The 24,047-nt window shown below is 36.4% G+C and overlaps 1 protein-coding gene across 3 annotated transcripts in view; it reads right to left on the bottom strand.

Moving 5' to 3' along the window:
* Window positions 1-24,047, bottom strand: part of RPS6KA3 (ribosomal protein S6 kinase A3) — an 80,369-nt gene that overhangs the window by 51,818 nt on the left and 4,504 nt on the right. For 2 of the 3 annotated variants that reach the window (XM_013294814.3, XM_005231908.4), the window contains exon 2: window positions 15,179-15,235. In XM_013294814.3, the coding sequence (XP_013150268.1) occupies window positions 15,179-15,235 (57 nt within the window). Of the gene's footprint in view, window positions 1-4,180; window positions 4,290-15,178; window positions 15,236-24,047 lie in introns of those variants that run through there. The other variant, XM_027778941.2, reaches the window with a different exon arrangement.

Consider the following 24,047-nt stretch of genomic DNA (forward strand, 5'->3'; position numbering starts at 1 on the left):
GTCACCACCTGCCAAAGTCAAGTCACTCTGAAACTGTGCGGGATTCTTTGTTCCTAATACACAATTTAGCATGTAAAAGTAGTATTGGCACAGTTAACACTTCTTCTGAACAGACATTATTAACACATTAAGAAATGTTGGTGGGATCCTAGCAGAAACTCTTCCAGGAACAGTTTCATTAATATTTTCTGCTTTCAATAACATTTTAAAAAGGAATTAAAATATATTTTATATATTTAATTTATATAGTGATAATTTACACATAAACCAGTCAGAATCGCCATTAGGAAAGTCCACAGTTCTGCAACTTCAACTTCTACAGTCAGGAACCAGAATGAGAGAAAAAACCCAAATCTTTCTGCTAGTTTTAATCACAACAACTGAGTCAGATCTATATTGACAGTATTGGTGAATACCTGCCTCAAATGTCAGCCATCTTTCAAGATAAGAGAACAGCCCTGAAATAAATTTTAGAATTAAGCTTCTGAAAGAAAGATACAAATACTTCAACAATAGTAAAGTGCAACCCTTTTCCTATAAGGCAGGCAATAGTAAGCTATCGGTGTAAAGGACAGTTCATAGCATACTTCCTCGTAATACTGTTCAACTGCACCTAATGAATTTTAACTTATCTGACTGCTGTATCAGCTTATACTACTGAAATTACAATTTTCAAAAAAAGCAATGTAATAAAGAGCTAATTGCAATCTTATTGTCCACTTTGAAGTTGAGCAGCAGCAACAATACTTTTATCAGTTTTCATTTGTTATGTTAGGTATATAGCTGCATAGATTTTTCCACTTTCTTTATGGAAGTAGCAGCTTTGTTTTCACCCCTCTCAATCTCTATTTCAGGAATGTTTTGCTTCCTCTAGACAAATGCATGTTCTTGAGGCATATGTACATTCGGTACAAGTGAAGATAAGGCTGAAAGCAGAAAAATGGGATTCCCCAGCAAGTTACTTAACACTGCTCCAACCACAGTTGCAGGTTTCCTTTTACTACTTTGTTAGCCTTCATTGTACTTGTCAGAGCTCAATTGGACATTGCTGTATTTGGCAAAATACTCTCCTGTTACAGGCAGAATAATGTTGATCTCTGTAACCAAACAGAAACCATTTCTGAAATATTAACTATGATATTAAACCTTGGTGCTGAAATTACATATAACAGTTATGTCCTGTAAAGACAGTATGCTTATTGGATATCAAGTGATTTTAAAAGGATGACTCAATGCTGGCACAGTTCCCCAGCTCATATACATAATTTCCTTTTCCTCCCCTCCCTTGAGTCAGGAAGTCTCCTAGATGCAGTTTTACATTCCCAAATTGTTATGAATGTAGAATGAATTTTCAGTATTACCTGAAGAAATAAAACGCCTATGAGCTATGCTTTTTGAAGTAAAAAAGAGCCAACAAACTGAAAACCAATTACTTCTAGGTTTGGTATTAGGGCTTATGGAAATCTTTATTACGTTAAAAAAGAGAGTTTAAAATGTGAGAGGCACATCAGTCTAGGTATTTTTTGAAAATCTCAGACAATTCTACACATATTCACACATTCCATACTCACTATACCCTTAATTTTCAATTCAAAACTGACTTGAAAAAAAAATAAATTCAATGTCTAACAAATATTTCACAATCTCCTATTACCTCAGTAAGCAACTTTAGTGAGCTAAACCATGGAATAAAAAACATTCCTTGTATCTGTGACTAATATTCAATTTGAGTCACTTAACAGAACTAATGATTACTTAAATGCTCATACACAAATAATTGCTCTAAAAGCTAATTAAATATGTCGCTTTTGAAGTAGCAATTATTCTAATACAATGAAAACCAAAGCACTGCTATGCATAAAATTAAGTCTTTAAGGATATTCCATGTATGTTGTCTGTCTTAAGCTAATACCAAAGAAAAGCAAGAATAGAGCAGAAGTAAGTTCTAATTAACATGGACATTTGAAGTCAGAAATACAGGTTTCCACAATTCATGCCTTTGCTTCTTTTTCAAAGATTGAAAAACTTGTATTTTCAAATAACATCAGATTACTTGTTGCAGATGCCACCTATTGTTTTATCTGACAGAAAACAAGATTTCCTAAAAGCAAACTATTTGCATATGTTTAGTTTCAGTGTTTTTTTAATTTCATTTATTCTTAAATTGTTAAGTCTCTAAGAGACAAACCATGCATAGAGATAATAAAAATCACTGTATTCATGTATTTATTCCTTACTCTCTATACTTCCTACTCTTTTCATTCCTGGCTTTCTACTACAACAGTTTTGAGATCTGGAAGGATGTCTATGTCCACATTTGTTCCAGGTAGCCAACTCACATAATGAAGACTGCAAATCTGGTTACTGAGACTGAACTCCCCCCATTCTTTTGGTGTTATAGACTAAGCAAGATAGGAGTTTGAAGAATGAGTCCTGTCCCAGAGCAACAAGTCAAAGGATAGGTGAAGCCCTTTGGATAAACATGGTTGGCCAGGCTGGTAGGGTAATTCCGAAAATGCCTTCCCCTCCTCAGAATGAAAATACAAAGGCCAGGACAGAAGTAGGGCTCCTTTCTTCACAAAGGAACTGTGAGGAGTAAGTTGTTCAGCAGGTAAAACTGAGAAATTCCTGTAAGCATTTTGAAAGCTCAGTGTTGGTCACCAAAAGCAGTTTTGTAATGCAGTTGTCTTTTGATCAAACACCACAAAATTATTTCATGAACTAAACTGTGCATGTCAGCATTGGAAAAAAAATACTCATTGGGTGGAACTTTCATTTCTCAGTAACTTTGATATAAGTTTTGTTCCTGCTTTGTAAGTACTAACATTTAAAAGCATTGCAATCAAAAAAAAATTCAAAGTTTAAAAAAAATCAACAAATCAAAAAAATATACACAAGCATATTCAGCACTAATCTATGAAAGCTGCGATTCCCGATTTATCGGGATAATATCCTAAATACACCCTAAAATTTATATGGGCTGAAACCCCTTAGTGTGATCTGCACTGCCTGGCATTTTAAATGGACAGAATGTTAAAGAGAATATAATCAAGCTGCCATAAGTTGATGAAAAAAAGGCACTGTTTTATCTATTTGACTTCTAAGAAATACCTTTCATGTTGCCTGTGGTAAAGAACTATAGTTCAGGACTATGAGTTGATACATGTTTATTTTACATTAAAAAAAGTGTACATAATGCAGCCTATGTTCCATTGTTTTACATGCATGTCTTGTTGTAATGCTTCAGTTACAGCAAGCAAATTCAATTGCATTTTCTAACAAGTATTGCAAAGGCTAGGTCTTAAATTACTATCCCTTTTATTTACAAATTGGTAGACCTCCCTCACTTAAGATGTTAAGACAGTACACAAGAAGGTGGCTGAGGTTGGTGGTTTTGGTTGTTTGGGGTTTTTTTCCACTGAAAAGTATTTGCAGATTACAGGAGGAGAAACATGAAAAGTTATTTGAGTTTCAATGATAAAATGCTCTATCACATTGCATGTTTACATATATTGTTAAGTAGTATGGAAATAGTGCTTGAGATACTACAGTTCTACACTAGGGATTTTTCATTACTTAAACCACTTTTATGTTTAAATACATGCTCAACAACAAGACAAATTATACAAATTAACTGTCTGTTGTGACTAAATTATCATTTAAAAGTTAAAATAACCATGACATTAACTAATGCAAGAGTGTCAAAATTCTTAATACTGTTTTCAGAAGTAAATCTAAGATATTAAAAAGCCCACGTTATTTTATAGTTTAAAGTGCTACATGAAAATTTAACTATTAAAATAACCACTAAGTATTAATTTTAAAAATAGATTTTAAATAAAACTAGACTCTCAGTGAGAAAATTTAACATACAGCTAAACCCATAAATTTTTGGAGGAAAAAAAAAAAAAAAAAGAGTAAGATTTACAGTGTTTACAGACAGGTAAGACATTCCCAATAAGGTTAAATTATCAACAGGTAGCTTAGAAATCTCTAAGAATATGAGCACACCACAAGTTTGTTTTTTGGTTTTTTTTTAAGAAAATACAAACCCCTTTGCATACACACAGCACTGATCCCAAAGCAGTGAGAGACTAAAATTGCTTTGAAATTAGAAGTTTGATTAAAATAGAATTTCCCCTTTCCCCCCTTATTCTTTTAAATAAGAAACTAAGCTCACCCGAATAGAACGAACACGTAGAGCCAGAAACTTAAACATGACTAAGAAACCATGATGTTTAGATTTTCTGACTGAGTGATCATAAGTCTAGCAGGGAAGACCAACCCTGGCGGTTTTGCTGTGACCAGCTGTTCCGGCAATTAGAAAATTTCCTGTCAGGCAAGTCAGACAGTTGGGGGTGGGGTGAGAGAAGGGGGGGGGGGGGGGGGAAGGTCAAAAAAACCCCACCCCAAAACCAACAAAAAAGCAAAAAAAAACCCTGCCCCGCCCCACTAAAAAAAAACCTGGGCAGCAGTGGTACTCATGTTGCTGATGCTGTAGAGATCAGCACAGGAAACTTAAGCAGATTGCCTGATAGCAACATGCTGTTGCAGATGTTATTTATTGCTGGTTCCCAGAAAAGAACAAAAAAGATCAACATCTGTATCAGAAATCATGGTACTATGCCACAATGTACTAGTTAAGCAGAATAGCAACTATTTTAAATTCTACATGTGATAAGTTAAAATTCATCAAAATACAATTAACTTTACAAAATGTTTTAACATATCATATATCACTACTTTTTAGACTTCAATGCACAGAATGTGGTATGTATATGCTTAATGACTATTTTTATTTCTAGAGTTGTTAAAGGACCGAACTGACCTTGCGCATCGCCCTTTGGAATCCTGCACATAGAAAATGCTACACAGATGTTACAGAGGTTAGACCAAGACAAAAAAAAACAACCAGACTGCAAAAATGATTTGAATTGGATCACCCAGGTCCAACATCTGACTTATGCACCAATATTATATTGCTCTGTAGACAGTGAAAAATTTCTTAAAGTAATAAAAATGTCTAAGCTTTCTTTCAATGTTTTAAAAAAAACCTTTCAAATGTTTCTAAGAATTAGAATTCACTCTAATTACTTCAAATAGCTAGAGATGAAGTTTTTAATTTGATCTCTCTAGATTTAGTATGAAAGTTATTTTTCTGAGTATTGATACTATCTTCTGCTTTTTTGATATTTACTAAAAGCACTGAACTACATAGTACAGCCTCAATTAGAATATGGAGCAAGGCTGTTTTTCTTCAAGCAATAAATAAAGGCAAGTAACAACGTTTAGTCAAAGGCATATACAAGTTCAGCTATAAACAGTTCCAGGTGATTCCATTTAGTGACTCTGCACCAAAGGAAACTTACAGAAAAATACTGTACTTCTTCCTGCACAAGACATTAAGACAAACCAACCCTCCAAACTACCTTCCTTGATTGGGTTCTAACAATATCTGGATTAACGCAAATGTTTTTAATTTTAATTCCTCTTCAGAAGACAAAGCCAGTAATTTATTTATTTAAACTGACAGAACATATTGCTTCTATCTCTATACCACATCTTGGCTGTCTACAGTATGTTTCTAACTTTGCTTTTGAAACTTGGATTATATGTCTCCCCAACATGAGCAAAGACCCTCTCACACAAATGCAGAGATGAAATAAAGACCCCTGGCCTTATCAGGACTCCACAAGCAAAAACATGCCTTTTTTGTGTTCTCTCATACTCCTCTGGGTCTTTATTTACATCATATCCACCGGGATGGATTGTTTAAATTCTGTGTACTGAATTATTCTTGAAGATTACACAGGCTTCCACTTACTAGTACTGTACCTTGAGTCCTCAATTACAATGTACTTTTTACAGTGTTACAACCTTTTTGGAAGAAACAGCCTCTACTACAACAGCAGTAGCACAGCATGAAAAATGATTCAATATTTGTTTCAGGATAAACAAAGCTTCTTGAACACAAGTAGGTTACTGCTACACAAGGATTTCAAGTATTTCAGAAACAGTATAAAAATGACTTGAAGCTTTCCTCTCTTCAATTGTTTTAAACCTCCAGCTGCTCTCACCTCAAAACTGAAATATCTCAAGAACTGCAGTTTAACAGCAATATAGTTGTTTACCCTTTGAAGACTTAAACCAAATTAAAATAAGTAAATGGGAGACCATTCCAGTTCTCTGACTTACCTTGTCAAGAACACGTATGAATGCACTAAAAGCAGAGTGAGCAGGAATCTACAAATCACTAAATTAAACTCTATGGTAGCAAAGAGAGGTAAAAGCAGAAATGGAGAGTAAGCGGTAACACATACACTAACTACAATGTTCTTTAAAGATAAAAAGATAATGTGGATAAATAACCACCTTCTATTTTTGCTGTAAGGATATGAGTGTATTCTGCTGCAGATAAGCTGTATCTGCTAAGGGTGACAGGAATAAGGCATTTCAACTGCAACAGTCGTACAATTACTGACTACTGCTCTCTCAAACCTTTTATGTAACCTTCCAGTGAAGTACAAAACACAGCGCTCAGGGGTCAGCGGGGTTACTTCACAACAATAGCTCTCCTAAAACTGGCATGGGTCTGCAGCAGGTGGAAGAAATTTCTTGTGTTCTGGGAGAATAAAGCCTGCATGGTTCCCAAAGAGCGCTACCAGCCAACCAGAAATGTTGTTATACGCTACATAATTAATTTTGAGAATCTCTGAGAAGAAAACTTGCCCTTTTAAATATTCCTTCGTATTGAGAAGAATGACAGGTTAGAGGGCAGCAGTCCCCAACAGGGAAGTCTGTGATAACAAGGACAAACTGCTCCGGCAAATTGCTCCCCTTACCTTGAAGTCTTTGATAAGGATTTGCATTATACATGTTTATCACAAAACACAACTGTCTCCAAAACAAAAGGAATTTGCTTAGCCCAACAGTGACGGTTCTGTCAACTGCAGATCTCCACTTGTACAATGCAATTCCTCCTCCAGTACAGAAATATAAAGTGAGTTCATCTCCCATCTTCCCCTCCTCTTCTTTTAAATGGGATGCTCTAAATTTAGTCAAGTGAAGAGAAAATATCATCAGACTTGCTGTCCAGACATTCAAGAGAATAGGGCTCACAGCCTCCACAGAGAGCAAGGAGAAGTGAAAGATGCTGGAGGAACTCTCAAAGCAGTACAGAACACGTGGCAATCCATAGGTTTTATTGAGTAAAACATGCACGCCACAGCAGGATGCTCACTTTTACATATAACCAGAAAAAGTTGAAGCATTTCATCTAAGTAGAATCCATTAGGTAGACTGACAATCTTCCCATACCCTCAGCCCAAGAAGTATAATAATGCAAACTAAGTCTTTATGCTGCTAGACAAGCAAGGCTCTATAGTACAGATTGCCTTCAATTACCTGGAAAATACAAAGATGGAGTACACACAAGGAACGAAAAGCTTTTTCAATTGATGAAGGTCAACAGTTGAGGAACAGAGAACCATGTTTTGGAATTCTCAGAAGCTGAATAATATACTTCTCTTCATAATAAATATGTATGTTTGTATAGCCAAAGCAACAATATTCTATTAATCCGGGGGTGTGGCAGTTTCCATCTGCTAGTTTACAGGCTTTTCAGGGCTACCATCTGTTTTCTCCACAAGTAACAAGCAAGCAGCTTGACTTCTAATGTTGCTTACGCTCTCAAATTATTCAGTTTTCTGACCAAGATCCAGAAAGTATGCTGCACCTCAGATACTAAGTGCAAAATAAACCACCCAGAAAATCCATTAGAAGGCATCAATGAAAGAATTTTGCTTTTTTTTTTGCATTTCCTCAGCACCTGATGATACCTTAGGGAAAAAAATATTCCTTCTTTATATAGGTTTGATATCTAACAGTTAATGTCTCCAGCTGAAAGCTCTGCGCTGTTTGCAAGGATGCTTTAACTTTTACATGAGGACCACTAATTCCATTCTTACACAGGTAAGATGCACGTACTTCACTGTAAATTTCTAGCAAAATTCACCCAAGCTGAAATACAGCACAGTGCTTTAGAAAATAACGAACTTCCAATTTAATTACACTAGAGGGAAAAAAGGGTATTTTGCCTTTTACAAAGGAAAATCTGAGCACTGAGAAGGGAATAACTGGATTCAAGTTTTACAGACATACATGGTTTGCTTGGGAAACTTATTTGTTCAAGAATCAAGTTATTTGATTTTAAAATAGAATTAAATACACATGTATGTATACTTAAGTATATTTAGTAGAATACATTAGGAGGAATGTAGAAATTATGGACCACCTTAAAGTCCAAGTTTAGTATTTGTAACCCACTCCACTACACAGTGGACACTGTCTCATTTGATGGCCAGGTTATCTTTGTTGGCTTTAACAGAAACTGCAACTTACTTCATAACAAGGAACATGGTATCATACTGAATTATCTAGTATTATGGTTTCAAACAATTGCATTGCTATGGCTGTAAAGAAAGCTTCCTTAGTTTGATTTCCATATAAACAGGCACTAATTACACATTCAAGAATGTCTAAGCAATGTGAAAAAAATGACTGTATACTTCACCTTTCACTAAACCTGCAGAAATATTAAATTGTTACTGTTTTACTACTGATAAGCTACACAAGTAGCTGTTTAACTTAAAACTAAGTATCAGTCTGTAAAAAATGAGAAATCCCAAACAGTGGTCAACAAATACTTGTGAACTCAAGCATTTCTGAAATATTTAAGAAATTCTAGCTCTGTCTTACAAACTCTACTCCAGAGCCAAGAATTTATATCAAAAAGCTGGCAAAAATACACACACCAAAAATTGAAAATACATCAAAACGATTATCAGAAATATGTTTATTGTCATGTTAGCACACATGATTAAGCTTGTAATTGGAAAATGTTACTGAGCACCTGAACAGCAATATCCAACAGAAGTTTGGAGCAGTCCTGAAACAGTGCTTCAGCCTGTCAAAATGCAGCATTTCTGAAACTAAGACTTCTCACTAGTACAATGCTACAATATCAAAAATTGAGGTGAAATTAAAAATCAGTTAAAGCCTTTCTCAAACGTTCTAAAATCTAAACATTTTTCAGTTTAATTATGCTTTTTTTTTGCTGAATTATTTACTTCATTTTAACATTCTTTTGTTATTTTCATGAATGTTGACACAGCAAATGGGATCACCCAGTTTTAGTATTACTGGCTAAGTGATGGAGGGCTGTTTTGTCCATGACTGTAATTGGTAAGTGACATCCCTGTCCTTATCTTGACATTTCCGCCTCTATGCCTCCTCCCCCCTGCTCCCACTCCCCCTCAGTAGACCAGTGTTTTATAGATTTGTGGTAAATTGCACAGTATACATGCATGTATAATATAGAAATTCAACATTATTACTATATATAATTGAACCAGTTCAGTATTTACAGTAAAGAGACTATATTGCCCACATGCTTCAAATTATTTTTCTAATCTAAAAGCATTTTCTAAGATCACATTTTCTTTCCTTGCGAACTCTTTAATTAAAACACTGATTGGCAAGACAAAGGTCATAATTTTAATCCCTCCTAACTGCAAACGGTTCTTTTATTTAAATTCCAAGAGAGAAAAACAAGTGGAAAAGATTTTTTTCACTACTGACTTTTCTTTGGAAGCCTTTCTTATGTTACCTTTTGATTACCCACTGACTACAGTCTTAGTTATCTTAGTTACATATTTTTAGTAAAAGGATGACAGCTACCGAGACTTAGTTTTTTATCATCCAGATCAGCATATTATAGTATACTGCTTTACGCTTTAGTTCTATTTAATTCTATGTATGCTTTAATTCTGCTTTTTTAAAAGTAGGGTTTTGTTTAAAGTTTCACCAAAGCGTACAAGAAGTCAAGCATAGTAATATTACCCAACCACTTCCACTGGAGAGAAGGTTTATTTTTTCATCCCAGTTCTTTGAGCCTGAATAGGTTCCACTCCTGCCTGTACTGAAAAACTGCAATCTACAGTCCTCGCAGGTTACCAAAAAGAAGTATATACTTGAGTTTTTCTGCAACTTACAAAATATTACTGATAATTTTTCACAAATTCTTGGAACCTGTTTTGAATGTTTAATAATTATGCTTAAGCTAGTATAGCGCAATGGCAGCACATCAGTTGTAGTAAGTGTTTTTTAACAGCTTAATTGAATGCAGACAACAGAACGTAACAAAGAACACAGCATACACAATATGCTCTTCACATACATACAAAATGGAAAGCTACATGCTGGACTAGCTGTAGTTTCTACTTAGCTTTACTAGTACTAAAGCATACATCAGGATTGTAAGAGCTCAAAACAGTTTATCTGCTCGGTTAATTTACTTGATCTCTATGGACAGAGAGATACAAAGGCAATGGTACACATCACAAGAGTGAGAAAGGTAGCAAATAAAAGCTTTAAATAGCTTCCCCTCTTTCATTAATGTCCACTCAAGCTTTCACATTAGGTCAAGCTTCAGCCATTTGTTTACTTGTTCTTATATTTATTTCCTGCTGGACTCGGATCATTTATGAGATACATCAAAAAAAATGTTGACAGCAAGCTATAAAGTCAGATATAACCAGTATGTTAATTGCAGTAAAAGTAGAATTATGAATGATTCCTGTTTTAACAGGAACAAGACTTTGAACCATACAGCATCTTGGACTCCTCAGAAACAGGCATGTACCATTATAGCTCCTGATTTTCTTAATTCATACTACCAAATCTGAATCAAAGCCATGCAACTCAGACTCTCCTGTCAATTAACTTTACTTTTGACCCAAAGAACAGGGTTGTAATAAAATGACATTTATTTTTCCATACACAGAATACTAGAGACTTGCTATGCAGATTGCACTGTTAGGCTTTAATATTTATTTTAAATTTCTCATCTGATTTGCAGTATCAGCATACTATCCAAACATTTAACACAGCAAAAGGATGCAGCATTTCAAGTGCTCACCTTCTTCTGTTTCCACAGAACTATGGCAACTCTCTATCCTGAACCTGCATACCTTACACACCTACCAAAGTATTTTGTCTTTGTTACTGATATGCTAGTTGGTACATGCTAGGCCTGTTCACTCTCCTGTCCTCAGTTAAAGCTGGGAGATTTCATAAATTCTCAGTGACCACGTAAGTGCTCCAAGTCCATTGCAGTGCACAGTTAAACAGAACTGAAAGGAGTTTCAGTGGTAATTTAAAATTAGTCTTTATCTTGCACCAAAATCTGAAGCACTCAAAGAATGTCACATCCTAGCTGAAGTAGTATTTAATTAGCTGACAGACAGCAAAGGCTAGCTTTCAGCTATAACTGACTGGGCAGCCTTAGTAATGTTTTGTTTAAAAACCCCCACGTAATTATTTTACATCACTATTAGCAACATTTTACTCGCCATGACCTAGAAATAAATGCAAAATAAGCTCCTAAAATACTGGTCCGAGGCATTAAAAAGCTAAAACAATCTTAACCAAATAGCTCAAGCATGACAGAAAGAATATTAAGAGAAATGTTTTTATTTTTTGATGGTCATATTGTGTTAAGATAGGTTGCTCCCCAAAAAAGCAGCACTTTGGAAACATCTGAAGAAAGCACAGGAAACCACTTTTAAGTAATCCTGCAATTACCAAATATTGAAAGGGAAATGTGACAGTTGTGGTGGGCTAACCTTGGCTGACTTCCAGACACCCACCCAGCTACTCTCTCACTCCCACTCCTCAACAGGACAGGGGGCTAAAAAATAAGGTGAAAGAAAGTTCATGGGTCAAGGTAACAGGCAGATCGCTCACCAATTACCATCATGGGCAAAGCAGTCTCAACTCGGGGAAAATTTATTTCTTGCCAATTAAAAATGAAATAGGATAGTGAGAAACAAAGACAAAACTAAAAACACCTTTCTCCTCACTCTCCCCTTCTTCTTAGGCTGAACTTCTCTCCTTCATTCCCTACTTTTCTACCTCCTCCCCTGACCAAGCAGTGCAGGTGGGATGGGGAATGGGAATTGCAATCAGTTTGTAATTCTGTCTCTGCCGCTTCTTCCTCATTTTTCCCCTGCTCCAGTGTGGGTCCTTCTCATGAGATAGTTCTCTTCAAGAACTGCTCCAGCATAGGTTCTTTCCATGGAGCCAAGTTCTTCAGGAATGGACTGCTCCAGTGTGAGTTTCCCATGGGCCACAGTTCCTATCAGAGAAAACCTGCTCCTGTGTGGGAGTCTCTCCATGGGCTGCAGGTCCCGCCAGGAGCCTGCTCCAGCATGGGCTCTCCACAGGCTGCAGCTTCCTTCAGGGCACATCTACCTGCTCCAGTGTGGAGTCCTCCTCAGTCTGTAAGGCATCTGCTCCACCGTGGTCCTCCAATGGGCTGGAGGGGAATCTCTGCTCTGGAACCTGAAGCACCTCCTGCCTCTCCTCCTTCACAGGCTTTGGTGTCTGCAGGTCTGTTTCTTTCACACTTTTCTACTCCTTACTCTCACAGCTGCTGCACAGTGGTTTTTTGCCCTTTTGTAAACATATTATCATAGAGACATACCACCAACATGGTTGACAGGCTTGGCTTTGGCCAGTGATGGGTCCATTTTGGATAAAGCTGGAACTGGCTCTGTCATACATGGTAGGGCAGCCCCTCCCACCCCCCTGCTCCTGAAACCTTGTCATGTAAAACCAGTACAATAAAGAATATAATTCTAGCAGACAAACACGAAACAAAAAAGTTCATAGGAAGATGAAGTCACAGACTCAAAACAAGGAAGTTATCATCAAGTGATGGCACTAGTCAGAATAAATTAACAAATCAAACCAAAACTGAACACTTTCCCCAAAAGAGATGTTCTAGTTTGCACAAAAATCCCCTTCTGGTGTTGCCTTCTAACTAAAAAAATATTGTTCCTTTCTTACTCTTTAACACTGTGCTACTCTAGAGTAATCTGGCAGCACTTGCCTTGTTCCTTCACTGTGTGCTAAAGACAGCAGAGCCTTGCATGCCATGACAAGGAACCAAAAGCAGCTACATAGTGCAGGCTTTTAATCTACTTTTCATACCCGCTTAAGAGCTACATCTACTGCTGGTATGGGAAAGGCAACTCCACTCATTATCTGAACTGGCTCTGTCCACAACTTCAGCAGAAACTGCTATGGCATTGTAGTTACATCCACGCTACACAGATGTAAACAGCTTTGACCATCTAATCGCAAGCTGACGTCTGCACAATACCAGCATACGAACCCTGAACTCCAACCAAATATGGGGTTTAAAAAACTGTGGTTTATTGTTAAGGCCACTTATTACCAGGCTTAACAGTCAGCTAGTACTCTCTAACAGAAAACTACAGGTAAACACTAAAGTTGCGTTCGAGTCTGAGAAAAAAAGCATCACAATAAGAAGCCTGAAGTCACTGGTATCTTCACAGTACGGAATTTTGTAAACAGCAAGTTTGACATGAAGATAAGGAACTTAAATTATCAATGAACCTTCCCGACTGTGATCTTGTCTTTAGCAGCACCTCTATTTTCAAGAAGCCTGGGTTAAGAATTCATTTGATCAATGCCTCTCAATAACAATAGCAATGTTTCACATTTCTTCTTCTACAGTTTCACAGTCCTTTCTCACCCTTGACACTCCCCTGAAAGACTATCGAAAGCTGAAAGCAGAAAGGAATATGAGGTATGAGCTTTTAGAATTTACAGATAGCCGAAATGAAAAGGAGTTATGGTGAAGGAAGAAAGAAGGGATAGATACCTGGGGTTTTGTATTCACTTGCTAGTTCAAGCTCAGAGTGACCACTCTACTCCTGTATGTGCTTCACAATGCATTAGTTTAGAGCTATTTAATGCTTACTGCCCAGATCTGATTTACACCACTCAGATCTACATTAACAGCAGCCCCTGCCTTTGGCTATTGCATCACTATGAAAATTTCAGTAAGCATGTTTCCGCATTTAGCATCTTATCTGAGGCAGAGAAGGGGTCTTAAGTTTGATACCTACAGCTATCATCTTCAGGTATCTCCATGCAAACACTTCTGGAGCCCTTAGCTTTGTCAGCTCTAAACCAATGAACAGTTCTCTTCCATTCCAACTTAGCCAAACTAGCATCACAAGAGTAAAGTTGCAATTCACATCATCAGAGGAAAGACTTAATACACACTTGGACCTCAATGGACTAGCTTTGCTATTCCTGAATGTACTCAAATGTGACACATCTAAACTTTTCAACCAGAAGCCCAGGAAAAGGACCTAAAACTTTGTTTCCTCATTCTATGAAGAAAGGGAATAGACAGAACATTCCAGGCTAATGAAGATTTATCGTGCAAATAATCTAGTTTGACACAGATCAACAAGGAAAATATGAAATGACTAATGCTGACAACAAAAGGGCACAGACAGATACTGCCAAGAAATCTCATGACAGCATGGAAAAACAAAGGTGATAGCTGCTGTTATACATTGCATATCAAAATAGAAGAGGCAAAGCTATGGTGTACCCTACCACGCTGAAAGAATCATATTTCATACAGCAAGTACACATGTGTCTGCAACTGAATCTGTGTGGAATTTAACCATGAGAGAACTCTTTGCTGTGTGACACAACCCCAATTGAAACCTTCACTATTAATAAAGCATACTCTGGAACTCATAGATGCAGAATATTTTCACCTATGCACTGATGAGACTAACAGAAGCCAATGGAAGTGCTTTACTCGCTGGCACTGGGAAAAGTGGGTAGTAAAACCCAGTATGTTTTTAAGGTTTGCTAAGACAAGAAAAGAGGAGATCAACCTCCCCTCTACAGGAATGTTATAACTAGCCACATCTTACCATCAAACCTTTTCACTCTCTAACACAATTATGATTTCTACCATATTCACCTTTGCGCTTTCCACAGGAAAGCCTACCTCATACTAAAAACACTAGAGATAGTCTATATCATACAAAAATACTAGGGAAAGCATAAAAGTTCATCAGAACAAACAGTAGGATACTGAACAAGACAACAGAGCCAGTGAGAAAGAATAGTAGAGCTCTCAAAAGTATTAGTAACCTAGACTGCACCTCATGTCTAGTAAACCTAAACAACAAAACATAGTGGCAACTGCCTGTAGGTGATATCAGTGTGCTACAATATTGTGCTTTATTACCTGTCTTTATTACAACCATCTTTTACTCACAGTTTGTGTGTTGATATCATCTTCTCCCATAGGTTCATCCACAATTTGCTGTCCATTCTGTAAAAAAAAGATACAGCAAATTACTAGAAATGCTGAATCCAAGTACAGAAATAAAATATAATGCAGATGGGCTTTTATAGCATGCTACTGTACAGGATCAAGTGTTCTCTATATTCTATTAAAAAAAAAAAAAAGTCATTGAAAGTAAACACAGAAGACCGCATACTGCTGGCGCGCAATGCCACTCTCACTTTGATCCTCATCCATTATCAAACTGGATGAAGTCACAGCAAGGCGCACATAAACCATTCTGGTATTTGAAACCCTACCACTACACAGCTAGACATTATTTTCCACTACTACAACTTCCACAAAAGACTTAAAGCTGATGAAGACTGAACAGCAAAAAGCCACAACAAAGAACAGATAAACAGGTTTTAAGAGCAAGATCTTATGTAGCAAGTCAGTCCTTACGTCACCATGACTATGTCAAGAAACTGTTTAACTACAGTATAGCCTTATAAAAACTATGAACACAATGCTAATTTTATTAGCCCACATTTACTTATTTCTGTATTTTTCTAAGGACCATTCTAATTAGCCATAGAGAAATAGGCTTTTGAATTTGAAATTTAGCCATAAAGATTCTAAAAAAGCTTAAATACCTTGCCAGTCAACAAATGCTTTGCTTTCCTTGCCAGTGATACTATACTTGGAGAATCTTTAAGAGCCATTTTTCCCAGAAAGACATAGAATGACCTTGCTTACAGAACAAGCACGAATATTAACAAGTTGTAAGGAAAATACGTATTTTGTAAGTTATGGTACAGGGTGTCACCTAGGGCATTAATTCTTAGTTTGCTCCAAAAGTATAACAGCAATTTAGTATGATTTTAGAAACAAATTAAAAACTATTATAAAAAGTAACATTTTCCGTTTACCACTGGAGGCAGAATTTTAAGTTCATTTGTGCATTGCTTCCCTAGAGAACACAAAGCCTAATTAATCTAGCTTTTTCAGAACCTAAAGTTACATGCATGTAAGGATAGGTATTTTCTAGATGCTAGAAAGTTAACAAAAGCTACTCAGAGAGTCAAGCTTCATCCTACACCTTCTTTCCTACAGTTGAGTTTGTCAGCAGACTTCTTGTGTGGAATTTTCCTAGCATTTTTCTCCAACAATTTCTCATTAATATAGTCTTCCAGGTTGCACATGGCTGGGAGAATCTTTTATATGAAATGACAGATCAGATCCTAACCACTTATGAATTCTGATTTTCAAATATTGCAAACGCACAGAATGTCCAATCTCAGATGATTACCAGCTCTCTACGAAGTTTTCTCCTCAGCATTTTTTTGTTAAAAGATGCAGCTAGATAAAGCTAGGTTATAAGAATTGTGGATTGCCCAAATACGACACAGTGGTGTTTGTGGTTTTTTGTTTTGTTTTTTGTTTTTGTTTTTTTTTAGGGGGTGGGGAGGGGAAGAACATTGGGCTTCTGATTGTCCCTCCAGTGCAGAGTCCTGGCACATGGTAGCACTGCCATTTTCTCATCCTAACTGGCTTCATGAAGATAATAGAGACTTCTAGTATGACTCCAGTCTAGAAGTCATCTTTCCATGACAGAGGACTAGTAAGAAATCAGCTTTACACATTATAGGTTACTACAGAGGTGAATATATTATGTATATATTATATAAGCTTGTAAAAGCTATTTCTGTTAAAGGTAATCAGTACAACCCTCTAGTACAGATAAATGTAATTTGAAAAGATGATGCTCCAAAGAGCCTAAATCCCCCTCACCATAGCATCTTTTCCTTATAGCGTGCAGGCAGTAAATACCGTACTTTCTTTCCTTAAGGTTCATAAAAAGTTGAAATTATCAAACAGAAGACCATAAAAATACCAGCTTAGCTAAGTAACAGAAATGAGTGTTTTTAATAAAGCCTGTTTACAAGGAAGCATATTGTGTATACAAGTATCATTACCATCAAGGCCGCAAATCACATACTTCCCCTTTTCTCAAATCTATGGCATATATTTACATTAAATTAACATTTGTATTTTAGTTACACATTTCTATATTCTTTTCAGGCTACAGGACAGCTTCCAAAGTATCACGTCAATAGGAAAAAACAAAACCCAAAACCAGTAGAACAAACAAGACAATTGAGTTTAGCCCGAAAGGAGGAGTCTATAATGTCCTAACAACTAACGATGGCTAAACTCTGGGGCCTAAAATAGGGCAATTTGTGTACCAAAGCTATGTGCTCTAAACTGACACCACATGCAGATTTTCAGAAATAGTGATTCCTGCTACAACAATAATTCCACTGAAGAATAATGTACACTAAGAGCAGGTTAAATAAGAATTTACTACACAGTAAGCTTTAATATTTCACATTTACTATTTTACAGCAACTGAAACATAGTTGAAAGTAGACCACGCTATCAGAAACCTGAGACAAGCCTCTCTCTGAAGACAAAAAGATCACTCTTTTTAAAAATGCTCTAATCTTTAACTTCATTGAATTTTCAAAATTTTATCTGTCTACCAGAAAAAACACAGCAAACTTTTGCAGCACAACTGAACTGTTTTGTACAATCTGTTTTCCCTGTTTAATCCTGCATTGCTTTCCGTTAAATTCAACCAATGCATTCCAAACACACTTTTTGGAACTAGGAACAAACTCAAGAAATCAGCATGTGCACCATGCAGTCATATCTGAGCCAGATCATTGGACTAGCAAGATCTTTTTAAACAGGTCTGCCCAAGCAATGATTATGCTAAAGGAATCACTGGATGGTAGAACCAGTTTTTCTCAGAACAGTCTCAGCCATGTAAGGTAAAGAAGAATATGTATAAATGATTTATGGTTTGCTGGTATATGATACCATTGAATGGAAAGCAGCTGTGTATTCAGAAAGTCTACAAGGTGTACTGCCTTGCTTATGAATTAAAATGTAAAGCCAAAAGGTTCCTGTCAGAAGTGGCAACATCTAAAGCACTGTGGATCGAGGAGGTCAGCAGCATGCTTAAGTGGTGAGCGAATGAAATAGGTTCCATCTTGCTGGGCGTAGACTCCCTCTAGCATTTAACTAGAACCAAGGGTAACTCTCAATGACATAACAGATTGGGACTAGATATAATAGTCTGATGAATACAGAATAAGAGAAGGCTGAATATAATTTTCGCATGTCCAAATTGGTCTAATTCAAAAGACAGAGACTCGACCTTGATTATTCTTCAACTGTACTCCTCCCACAGTGGGACACTAAGCAAGCAGAATGGATCAATTATTTCTAGTACTCGGCCTCCAAAAGTAGAACTTACTTCAGATGACAGCGCAAGAGAACTATAAGAAAACCAGCAGGAAAGTCCAGTTTCTACTTACACATCAGCAACATATTTACACCATGAAAGAAGGTTGCACATCCCTTATAAAGGTAACCTACAAAGGTTACCACTCAAATACTTCCAATCCACTCAAATTGCACTTCCTAGTCTGTTTTCCACTGGCAAACAGTCATGTTTAGTTACAAATTTGACTCCCAAAAGCTTTTAAACCTGTTGCCACATTCCACTAAATTGGTAGAAATTAATACTTAAAACACAGTTGGGTTCCAGTAGTTTTCCTGAAGGCACATGGACAGGAACACAAAAGAGATCTTACAGGTTCCCTAACTAAGCATAAAACTGACAAACATCAGGGAATCTGCATCAGGCAGCTGGTACGTGAATGTCCCCCATATCAACCAACAGAACGTCTTGACACAAATGTCTATCAACTACAGAACAGGAAATCAACTATCAATATTTCCAGCAATCAAAAATTACAGGTTTATACCCAATGAACTCTTGGGATCTAATCACGTACTTGACTTTCCTGGCAAAAAGACAGTTTAAAAAAGTTTTTTTTTTTAAAAAAATAAATCTAAAAATTCAGATTATTTCATTTCTTGCCTAGTAATCCATACACATAAATAGCTGCAGTGGAAGGGACCAAAAGTTATCAAGTAGTGGTGTAGGTTAGGGTGTTAGTACTGAGAAAATATAATCATACTAAATACTTTGTAAGAAAGGAGTACATCAAGAAATGTAGCCCACATCCCACCCACAAACAATTAACTGCTTTTTGTGAAGCAGGGAATATCCTGCACTTTACAACTATATATTGATCTACAGTTTTAATGTCACTTGTAAATTTTATTTTTTTTTTTTTTACAGATCCAATTGATCTCAGAAGTCTGGCAAAATTGTATTATCTTGGACACCTGCACAATAAACCTAATGCTATTTCCATCTATCCTTCTGATTAGCACTGGATAATTACCACATGGGTAATCTTGCGTGAAAAAATACACCATCTAGTGTCCATAACAGCAATTCAAATTTACCAATTTGATGAAGAATATTTTACCTTAATACTAATGTCAGGTATCCATCATTCCCATCACACAGGTATTTAAACCATATTAATCGAAATATTAAGTGGACAAATCATTATGTTTCTCACAGTACTCTTTTTTCTTATTTTTCCTATTAGTTTCATCAATACTATTACAGATAGCATACACCTGAATTTTTTAGCTTTAGTTTAGTATCTCCATTCTCACACTCTGTTTGCAATTCAAAGTTCTAATCTGAACTTACCTTGCTGAACTTTATGTTCTTTCCTACAGTTTAATAGAATTTTTTTCTGAAGGATATAAGTTCATCCCCAAAGCTTCTTTGATATTAAGACACCACCAATATCTTCTTCCACTCCCAAAACATCTCTGCTTTGCGTTTAGTCTATTGCTAGACTACTCTGGGGTGTTTAAGTAGCCTCTGTGCCAAATATTTTAACTTTTTAACTCAATTATGTTTGTCAGTTATTTTAAAACCCCTTACGAAACTGATACCAGTTATAGCTTTTGGTATAACTCTTCCACTATAACTTCAACATTTCCTAATTATTATTATTGGGCTTGAGCATGTCAGTCTTTATACTATTAACAGGGCTCAGTATATTAAGTAACTACTGACTTTTCCGTGTAATGTTTTAGCAGAACCGTAACTCCCAATTAAGATATAAAAGTGTTATATTCTTACACTTAATTGGACAAATCAAGAATTATGAACCATATATGAAGTGCAGGATGATGTTTTGAGTACATAAATAAGCACACAAGATAATATGTCTGCATCACATTGTTTAAAAATCATTACCTAGAAGTTTTAACATGCCAATGAGTTACACAAACAATGATTTAACTGTGCTTTAGAGTTATAATTTAAATAGGAATTACCTGGGAGAAACTTCAGATCCATCCAGATAATCTAATTCTCAGCTGCCAAAACTTCCAGACTTACCCAGCAACTTTTAAACACAGCTATAGGATATAATAAAACACTTTTTTTCCCCTTTAAACTGAAATGAAGTTTAGGATACCAAAAATAAATATTTCAAAACACACAGGAACTTTAAGTATTATCTATTACTTAGTTATTAAAACACTGGCCATATATAGACCTGAGCACTTACACTCTGGTGTTTTCAAGGGAATCTCAACTGACAGGTAAAGCTCAAGAACTGTGCAGTCCCTGAATTGAGTAAAGCTGTAACAAAGCTTCAGCCTTGTTTCAAAGCAGCACAGAATACAGAATTCTCACTATAATATTCGTAACAAATCTGCTGTTAGCAACACAAGGCACTGCATGGAACTACATTCAGTAAGAGCCTTTTGAACTCCATGCACTCAAACTTGCTATTCTAAGTAGCAATGAGCTACCCTGAGAAAAAAAAAGAAAATCACAGGTCCACAGAAAAAGTTGGAAATAGACTGAGAGGACCTTGAAAGGTCATCCAATCTATCTCAGTTCACCAAGGCATGATCAGCTATTCCTGCAATGTTGCTCACAAGATGTTTATGTCTACTCCATTCTTAAATCTTCAGTAAAGGAGTTTTCACAATCTATTCCAGTACTTAACTAAAATATAAGGCTTTAATAGGATCTGGATTAATGACTTGTGCCCTAACTCCTGAGCTGTGAAGCCACACAGATCCAAAGCACGTACCTAAATCCTGACCTGATTAAAACTTATTGTATGTAAGCAGCAGAAGTGAGCTATCAGACTCCTTTAGCTGTTCTCTTCTAGCATATATATTCAATCCATTTTGCATATACTATGCTATAAATAGTACACGCCAAGTACTAAAATCTCCTTACTTTTTTTGTTTTTTAATCAAAAAAAAAACCCCTAAAGATACAAGTTCTTTATTTTTATGGAACATAAAATTACTGCAATTACTTCTTTTATATAAAGCTTTGTAACTTTAAGTTCCATTAATTTCACATAATTTATTCTAAGCTTTATTGACTAAGGTGACTGACTTCATCCTTCGCCAAGTGTTAAAAGAAACAGCAGGACATTGAAACTTGCCTCTCTGTAGACAATCGGCCTCAGATATAAGCCATTCATTTCTAGATCATTTAGGTACATAGCCAAATTTCCTTAAGGAAGGATACTCTGGCAACTTCAACTATGAGATTTCATAAACCCCATCTACTTTACGCTACCACCTTCTTATCTAATATGACTCAAGAGTATCATTTAGCAATACAGAAAAGTAGTCCCCTTTCCTCCACTGTGAAGCTTTCCTTGGCATCAGCATTTGTCCAGCCCCATGCCAAGTCAGGTCTGAAAATGAAACTAAAAAAAACCAACTCTGCAGTGCTCAGTGAGTTTAATTCTCTGAATTAATTCAGCTTGAAGTTAGACAAGTGTCATGGCATTATCCAGATGCCAGACACACAAGCACTTTCTGTAGCCAAAACAATCTCCAAATCATGTATGTTCATTTGTTCAAGGAAAGAAAAAAAAAAAAAAAAGACAGGGAAGTGAAACTTTCATTTTGTTCCCTACCTGTATGGGTGGTAAATTACACTTCAGGCCTCAATTCAGCAACCTTAGTAAAAAAACCAAACAAACCTAAACAACCAAACACAAAAACCCACACCACCTATTCTCTGTTCATCTGCTCCAAAGAGGAAGAAGAAATGCATGTGTAGAAATCACCTACTTCAACATATCCAACCACTGCTGCACATATAAAAATAAAAGAAATTCCTTCTCTGCTTACACACAATATCTTAGGAGTGACTCTAGCACCCGACAGTATGCAAATCTTATTACCAAGGCTGTACTTACATGAGAAGGCAGGTATGATTTGCCTTCACTGCCTCCTGCAGTCCCTGGCCCACTGAAATGCCCTGCACCTGCCTGGGTTCCTTCCGGAGGGGACTGGGGCACACAAAAGTCACAAGGGAGTGTGTCAGGTCCTTCCCCCGTGAGCTGGGGGCAGCAAACAGCAGAGCAAGGTCTGCGTGCTGCAGTTCCTTACAATGCAGATGCAGGTTTTCAGACATGAGTTGGTTTCTCAGAATCTCTTTGCATGATAAAAACTACAAAGGTCGAAATGTAATATTGAGAACTGAACCATTACTCGTTTATGCTTGTTTTGTCATTTAGCTATTTTAATAAATACTACTAAGAAGAGAGACTAAGCTATGGAGCAACTTCATTGTTTCCTAAAATTCAGGATTTCCAAGGTGACTGTACAACAAATGTCAGCTGCTGGAAGACAGGAGGACAAAGACTCCTCGTTAAGTGAAAAAGAATTGTTTAACATTCAGGTCTAACAGTAACCAATTTTGGCAATCATGTTATGTAAGGAATAATACAAATAATATTCACTATGATCTGATTACATCTTGAAACTACCACCTTCTGCGCCTACAGGACAAAGATTTTATTTTTCAAAGCTATGTTTTGCTGGACATTTAATATCACAATAAAGTATCATTTAATCACAACTTCTGTATATACTTTAGCATGTTCTGATAAATTAATGCTTGAAATTAAATGTGAAATGGACATGTAATCAATTTAATTAAATGGAACCTTAGAAATGGTGACAGAAAACAGACCTATACAATAATAATGTATTTAGAAGACAAGCGCTACTTTTTACACAATTGAATTGCTTCACTCAATAAATAAATAAGTTGGGGGGGTGGGAAACAGGCAGCACGTTTCCTCCAAAAAGAGTTAAGTACAGCAAGCATACCACAGGGGGTTCCTTGCATCAAAGGGAACATATGGTAACTGTTACTGATAAAAATGAGCTAGCAGTAACTTTGTGGTTGAGCCACTGGAGTAGGTCCCTGGAAATCAGAGTTCATCTCCTAGCTCTAGAACACACCCCACGAACCATGTTAGATGGGGTCACTAAGCTGTTGAGCCTCATTTCCCCATCTGTTACACAGGATTTCTCCCCCCCTCTATTTCCAATGGGTGAGGCATTTAATCTTATTTCAAAGCAGGAGAGAATAAGTAGCACAGTATCATGTATGCAAAAGATTCTAACTTATCCAGTTTTACTGATTAAGTTACTCCCCTCTTGAAAGTCACCAAGATTAAAAAAAAAACACAATTACAAGGTTTTACTCTTGCCTGAAGAGCTGCTTAAAAAAGTCATTATTGGAATACAGCTATGAATTATACTGGGGGAAAAAAACACAAACAAAACCAAACACCTAAAACACCCCCTGCACACACCCCCAAACCAAACCAAAACCCACAAAAAACCACAACAAAGCCAAGTATATCTTGAATGAGTTCTTCAAGTTGATAGATCTGCCAGCTGCCAAGATCAATCAACTCATAAAGCTAATATTTTTGATGTGCAGAAATAATTAAATGCCCACTTTAGCCTATGTATCAGTGTGAATCTAAGTCAAGCATTTCAAATGACAAACTACAGTTAGTGTGACAGAAGACAATCAATTCAAAGACAGCAGACATGCCTTTAAACATGCCAG

This window comes from Falco peregrinus, chromosome 4 (genome assembly GCF_023634155.1).
Source record: "Falco peregrinus isolate bFalPer1 chromosome 4, bFalPer1.pri, whole genome shotgun sequence".
NCBI lineage: Eukaryota > Metazoa > Chordata > Aves > Falconiformes > Falconidae > Falco > Falco peregrinus.